At 38.8% G+C, this 7,966-nt stretch overlaps 1 protein-coding gene across 1 annotated transcript; it reads left to right on the top strand.

Moving 5' to 3' along the window:
• The first annotated feature begins 7,022 nt into the window (after window positions 1-7,022).
• LOC122217119 (ATP synthase subunit f, mitochondrial-like) lies at window positions 7,023-7,395 on the top strand. The gene has a single exon (XM_042934015.1). It carries the CDS (start codon window positions 7,023-7,025, stop codon window positions 7,281-7,283), a length of 261 nt encoding a protein of 86 aa, XP_042789949.1. The 3' UTR covers window positions 7,284-7,395.
• Window positions 7,396-7,966: the final 571 nt, after the last annotated feature.

The raw sequence follows: 7,966 nt of genomic DNA, 5'->3' as shown, positions 1-7,966 counted from the left end.
GTTTTTTTCCATTGGATATTCTTTCCTTCTTTGTCAAAGATTAGTTGGCCATACTTTTGTGGGTCTAATTCTGGGGTTTCTATTCTATTCCATTGGTCTATGTGTCTGTTTTTGTGCCATGTTATCTGTACTTCTGAACAACTGGCTATATAAATCAGAGATTCCCAGGACCCCCTGTGAGACCCAAGGAATTTAACAAAAATCCCCTACCCCTGGACAAGCAGAGCAAGACTAACTCCATTTTGTGCTATACCCACCATCTCATGTATAACCCCCCATGACCTACTTATTGCTTAAGACACTCCCCCACCCTAGTCAAGCTGCTGAGCACACCCTTACTAGAAACTGGCTCATATAGGAATGCAGAACCCCTAACCACCAAAGAATGTAAACCCCTCCTTTTGCCGCCAAACTTGCACGCCAATTCTGACCAGAGTGATAGGCTAGTTCAAACAGTTACTATAGGGTAAATTGTAATTCAATTGGCCACCTGCGTGTGGACTGACATGACTATGCAACTTTCTGTGAGTGTTACAATCTCATTGGCCACTGGCCCCTATAAAACTGCTACGCCTCTTAACCTAGGGGTCCAAGTCCCTGCTCCGCTGTGTCAGGTATACTTGGGCCCAAGCTCGAGCTTGCAAATAAACCCTCATGTGTTTGCATCAGTACCGGCTCCTTGGTGGTCTCTCGGATTCGAAATCGGGGGCATTACACCCCTTCCTAAGGTTTAATTAATTAACCATTAGAGTGGTTCACAGAATTCAGAGAAACATTTTACTTATCAGTGAAAGGGCAGGCCTACGCCAGCCAACTCCATCTTGTTCTGTGTCCTTCACCTTGACCACCCCTCCTCCCCTTGAGTAACCTCACCTGCCTAACAGGACTCGGACCCTTCCCCAGCCAATCGGCTGAGGCCACAGCCATTACCTCACCAACTGTCCCTAGGCCCCAATAAAATCTTTGTCCTTTTGAAACTCGCTCTCTCTCCCTGGCATCTCACCGCTGCGTAGGTGCAGGTAGGGGATTGAGCTCGAGCTAGCTCGAATAAAGGCTCTTTTGCTTTTACATCGGACTCGGCTCCCTGGCGGTCTTTGGGGATCACGAATTCTGGGCATAACAATCAGATCACCAGCTAATTATAAAAGGATACAACTCAGGGACAGCTAGATTGAAGAAGTACATAGGACAAAGTTTGGGGAGTGGCACAGAACTTCCCTGCCCTGAGTGCCACTCTCCCAACACCTCCATGTGTTCACCAACCCGGAAGCTGTCTGAAACCTGTCCTTTTGAGTTTTTATGGAGGCTTTATTATGTAGGCATGGTTGATTGAATCATCAGTCACTGGCAATGGATTCAGCCTCTAGCCCCTTTCTCCTCCACAGATGTTGAAGGTGGGACTGAAAGTTGCAACCTTCTAATCATGTGATTGGCTCCTCTGACCACCAGCCTCCAGCCCTAGGTGCTTTCTAAAAGTCACCTCATTAACGTAAAAAAAGATACCTTTATTGCTCTCAACACTTAGGGAATTCCAAGGGTTTTAGAAGCTCTGCCAGAAATGAGGACAAGGACCAAATATATATTTCTTATAAATCACAATATCACACAGATGCACTTAAGTAAGACGACATAAGGAGAATAAGTTCCCAAGTATAATCATGGTGTGTGTTCTGGGGGGTGGAGGGGGAGTGTAATGTATAGAACTGGTCACTTTTATTGGTCAGTCCAAGCCAGTGTCCTTATAACTGCTAACTAACACATAAATAAATAATGGTGGACTTGGGCCTTTAGCAATACTTAAGATACTAGAGAAAGTTAATACTGTTCCCAAGGCTACACTGCACACTAACCAGTGCCATAAGAAGGGACTAAAGTAGATAAGAATGTAGCATTCAAATCAGAAGTGTATGAAAGAATCATATGGCCTGAGTATCCTTTTAATATCTCTTTATCTGAGAAACAGGTCAATTTATCTAATTATAAAAGCTCACTCATTACAGAAATAGAGTGGATGAACCATCCCATAAGTTCCTAAATGACTAACATGAAGCTTGTGTGTATGTATAAGATATGTGTTTGAAACAACCATTTGATTATTAAAGAATTAAAGCAAGAAAATAAAGGAACTTTCCTCTTTCTAGCACTCAGAGAAGAGGTTGCATATAGATGAGAATTTGCTATTAAGAAATAGTGCTTCCAGAATGTACAATTGTGTGGGAATTAGGAGAATAGCCACTTGGGAAGAAAAAGCATAAACTAATATGAAGAGGAACAAAGAAAAGAGCTAACAGAGGAGATTACATTTTAGGTAATGAGCAAGAAAATGCAGGGATGTCAGGCATCATTGAAGTAGCTAGTGCCAAGCATCTGAGGGGAGCTAACTAACTCTAAGGTCAAATTTGGGGAAAAAAAAAAAAAAACAAAAAAAACATTGTAGAGTCAGTCCCATGGCCCTTGAAAAAGGGCAAGGAACAATTAACTGTTGGATGGATATGGAAGGGTTTTTTTGGTAAGCCCAGGGCTCGTAGATTTAAATTCAATTACACTATAAGTCAAGGGTGGCATTTTTTTAGAAGAAAATTATATAAATCTATGCCATTCAGATGAACTAAACCTAGAGGTTTCTTTCAGGAAAAAAATTCAGGTCAGAAATAGAGGGGCACTTGGGTGGCTCAGTCAATTAAACGTCCTACTCTCAATTTCAGCTCATCATGAGATCGTGAGATTGAGCGCTGTGTTGGGGTTCTGCCTTGGGTGAAAAGCCTGCTTAGGATTCTCTCTCTCCCTGTCTCTCTGCCCCTCCCCAGCTTGTGCGCGAGCATGCTCTCTCTCTCTCTCAAAATAAATAAATGAACTTTATAGAACTAGAAATAGTGAAAATGTTTTAAACTTTTGAAGACACCTGAACAATAATGGCATTTCACTAATAGCCCCTATTCAAATGTCCAGTAAAATACCTAAAACCATATAGTAAAAAAATATTCACTGCCCCAGTGAAGTGTAAGGAAAGAGACACTAACCCAGAAGCTGGGATAAATTTCTAACTACAAGGCTGGTGTATCAAGGTTGAGAAACACAATAAATGGCTTATGCATGCTTCACAGACTGAAAATGTAGAGACTAGCTATCCTAAAATTGGGTTGAAGGAAGCTTTAACAAGCTCGCATCTCTCACGTAAACCTCACCATCACCCTCCTTCCACCATCTAATCACAACACTCAATGCTGGGTCTGTTCCAAACAGAAAAATGAAGAGCCATTACCTTACTGTAGAAAACTACACTAGTGGGGCATTCAGTGACATATTCCTTTTCTTTTCCATGCGCTTTCAGAGTCTCTCTTTTTATATACATTCAGAAACTGCATTCCTGACATCATTGACCAGAAGTGGAGGAATATGATGGGTGATACCATTCTGCTAATTTGTAATCCCCACATGGAACACAAAGTGGCCTGGGGAATAGATTAGAGGAGGACTTACGGCAATGCATGCTGCAGACTGAGGTATTTAACATATTCCATCCACTCACAGATTCAGAGAACTGTACAGTGGGAATTAGAGAGGTTATATATCTCAGTCCCGAAGATCTGCAAAGGCTGACTCTTTGATGGGGGAAAAAAAGGCATGGAAGCTATACCCGTTATTCAGACAGTGGGCCATTTGAAATAGCTACAAACTGTGTTAACAAACAGAGTCTGTGTAAACCTTTCCTCATTCATGGGCAATTGAGTGAGTGTACAGAACAATCTGCCATGGGTTGAAAGTAAGGTAAGAAAGTTCAGAGTAAAAAAGACTACTTTTGAAAATGATTTGTTATAAAACCCAGAAATTAGTTTTGAGAAACTAACTGCTTCATATTTAACCAAGGAAAAGGAAAGCATGCCTCCCCCAAAGTAGAAATTTCTTATATGGAAAAATCAAGATGAGAAGAAGACACCATTGGCTCAGATGCAAAGATAGAAACAGACATGAAAAAGAAGATGGGAGACATAAATTCCACAAGGAGATAAGAGTACACTTGAGAAATAAAATCTTCATGATACAAACTGACAGGAAATTATATATGGCAAAAGTCAAAGGTACTGTCAATGTATAGCTAATAAAGCTCTTCCAGGACAGAGAAGACAAAGGTAAAGAGAAAAAATTACCTGAGAGAGAAGATGAGAGAAAAGGGAAAAGGAGAGCAAAGACCCCACCTGTGAGGTACTACTGAGTCCTAAGGAAGGCCCCAGAAATTAATGAAATAGAATAATTAAAGTCATTATAGGTTTATAAAAAACAAAACAACTTTTCTAAGAGGCCAGATTAGGAATGCTCTCCATTTATCAGACAAAACTGATGATAAAAAGTGACCTATCCCTAGATAAATTCTAGCAAAATCGTTTATATAAAAATTTACAAGGATAAATCTCTCTCTCTCCTTCCCTCTCTCTCCCTATTTCTCTCCCACCCCCCACCTCACCCCTCACTGTTCTCTCTCTCTCCACCCTCCCCCTCCTCTGTCTTTCTCTCATACACACACACATTCCCCAGACAGCCAGATGGAAAAGACAACAAAATTAATCTCACTCTAGACTAGGTAACACTATGTCTCCTAAACAACATTTCAGAAGTCAACCAAGTTGCATTTGCAGACCTGCCAAAAAGATATATTCCGGTAAGAAATCAATCATGTGAAGCCAATAGAGAAAAACTCCTTTTACTTTCATAAATGGACTGGATATGTACCCTTCTTAAATAAATTACTCAAAAATGTCCTTTCAGCCAATCAAGGGATGAATTAAATGAAAACTCAAAAATAGGGAATTCAGGTTCCAAGGAGCTAGTTGTGAACAATAAAGTCTTAGTCATAAAGTTAGTTTAAAATAGTTGTGTTATTATAGTTAAAATAGTTACATAATGAATGAAAATGTGAAATAATATACTTTTAAAGATAATATGCATCAAATAAAATATTAGATTACTAACAATAATCTAGATTTATATTTACTGATTATCTTAATGACCAGAAAACAGAGAGAAAAAGAAAGTTGAAAGAGAGGTGCATGGGGTGAATAAATATCCTGTCCTATAGGGATGTGTTTATTTTATTTTTAGAAAAATGGAAGCTTAATTATATTTTTGGAAACTTCATGATAACCATAGACACAACTATGAGTAGACATCTTCCATATCACTCAAAAATAAAGAAGCAAACTCTTATACCTACATAAAAAGACGGAAAGTTGGCAATCAATGGCAATATAGAAGAGAAAACATATCAAGTACAAAGAGAAAAAACTTTAAGCTGTAAATTTTGATAATAAATATAAATATAATAACAAAGAGCTTCAACTCCTAGGTAAGTGGCATAGGCTTTGAGAGAAAAGTAAGAATAATATCCAAATACATGTGTTTATAAGAAATAGGCACAAACCAAATGATACTTACTGGTTGAAATATATGTATTATTATCAGGTGAAAAAGAAGCCATGCAGAAAGCAAGACATTAGATTACAAAATAAAATTGATAAATAAAAAGAAATAAATTTTAATCAGATATTTGAACCTATCACTCTTCTTTATGGATTATATTAACAAGATAAGACCATATTTAAGGTCACAAGGAAGTTTAATAATATAAGTGATAATGTCAAATTCAAAATGATCAGATTCAAATATATATCCTAGAAACAGAATTATACCTCCTTTGCAAACATCCAGAGAACATACATAACTATTACGTACTTGGTTAGAAAAATTACTGACAAAATTCAAAGAGTAAATGCTATACAGGCCTTATTGTGTGATCACATTATATATATACATGTATAAAGGTACATATATATATAAAGGTAAAGGAACTAGAATAGCCCAAACATTTTGAAAATGAATAAAGTGTGACAAATCACATTACTTGATAAAACTTAATATATAGCCACATTAATTAAAATAATTAAAACAATGAAGAGGAGGGGAAAAATGTTAAGAGGTGAAGTCATGGAGTGTTAGCCAGCATGCCTCAAGCAGGGGCTTTAAAGGGCATTCATGGTTTGTCTTGGCCTCTAGTGCCCCTGACATCTGCCATAAAAAGATCAGGCCCTGGGAAGCAGCTGGTCCCAGAATGAGCAATGGGTGCAGAAAAGCCAAACTCACCCTGAAGTTTGCAAAAGAGCTGCCTCAAGCTGACCTGCAAACCTGTTAAGGGGAATAAGGAATGTATATTGCTGAGCTACCTACATTTGGGGGTTGTACTGGTACTTAGCCAGAGAAATGGAAGTGATTCTCCACGACCTCTATCCTGAAAGTACATAGGACAGAATAAACTTTTGCCATGAAAACAAGGTTCAATTTGAAAAGAATAGTGTTTTACTGAAATATCAATTTGTCCCAACACCAAAGCTTGTCTTGAAGCAACCTACAAGGCTACTGATCTCCCAAACACACACACACACACACACACACACACACACACACACACACACACATTGTTGAGTTGATTTGTGGACCAAAAAATTAAAATCAAAAGTGTGTTGCTGTAAAGTCCTATTATCTAATATGAAATCACTGACATTGCTTCTAATGTTTTGAGTCAAATCATGATGGAAAAACCTTTTTATTTCATCACTCAACCAGATAAAACTACTTTACCTCTGTAAGGACAAAAGAACTCCTGTAAGAATTCTTATTTTGAGGGCCCTTTTAGAAACTCCAAGGACTGTTAACATAATTTTTGACAACATAATTTTTTTTTTGCCAAGGAACACTTAAACTGAAAGAAAATTCGGGAATTTTGTGCAAAATGGAGCACCTGTGATGCTTGGAAATGTATCTAGTTTTGTTGCTTTGGTAAAGAGAAGAGCAATCCATGACACTGGAATGCATTGCTATACAGATTAGCTTGCACTGCTATCACAGACTTGGCCAATAACATTGAAAGAGATCTTTTCTGCCACTGTAAAAGCTGTCAACTTCATTAGAGCAAGATCCCTGAAGCATCACTTTTTTAAGAAATTTGGTCAAGGGACACCCAGGACTCCAAGATGGCGTCACCCGTACCAGTGAAAGAGAAGAAGCTCATGGATGTGAAGCTAGGAGAGCTGCCAGGCTGGATACTGATGCGAGGTTTCACCCATAGAGGCATTGCTGGCACATTTCAAAGAGGTTACTACCCGTATTACAACAAGTATGTCAATGTGAAGAAAGGGAGCCTTGCTGGGATTTCTATGGTGCTGGCAGCTTATGTGCTTTTCAACTGGTGTTACAAGGAACTCAAACAGGAGCGGCTACGCAAGTACCACTGAAGAGGGCCCAGTGTGGAGGCACATTTGGCATTCCTGACCGTGACCTTTGAATCCTTTCATAGCCTAATTCAGAATTAATGTCCAATAAAAGATGACTGATACTCAAAAAAAAAAAAAAAAAAAGAAATTTGGTCAAAAAGTAGAATAAGATTATATATTTCTTTAAGTGTACAGACATTCATTGGCATTCCAGGGGACAAGTCAATGGACAAGATTAAAATCCAGTGTAAAAGAGAAAAATAAAACCCCGCTCAGAACAATTTGAAAGAGAGATAGTCATTCATTGCCTGGCTTCCTTGGCAAGTATTTTGGCCATGTGCATGAGGTAAATCTTCTCACCCAGGGCCATGCTTGCTGAAAAATCATGAGTAATTTTTGACCAAGATGCCAAAGAAAGTGCTTCACAGGATGAAGCTGAGACTGACAAATCATTGCCAAGTTCTCAGCAAGCAGAGTTGGAACCCCCCCCCACCCCCACCCCAAGAACTTCTCTGAGGATTTCTTCAGTTTCTTGGACTTTAATACTGATATGGTAATCCCTTTGTAATTCATTGCTTGCTGACAGGGCATTAGCAGTGCAAATGTTATCAAAGACAACGCCATTGCCTTGAGAACTAAGTAAATGAAGTGACCAAATTCAACCTGAACTGCCTTATTCTTATGTTCCAACAGCAGCTTACTCT

This window comes from Panthera leo, chromosome B1 (assembly GCF_018350215.1).
Source record: "Panthera leo isolate Ple1 chromosome B1, P.leo_Ple1_pat1.1, whole genome shotgun sequence".
NCBI lineage: Eukaryota > Metazoa > Chordata > Mammalia > Carnivora > Felidae > Panthera > Panthera leo.
This window is presented reverse-complemented; position numbering and strand designations above follow the sequence as displayed.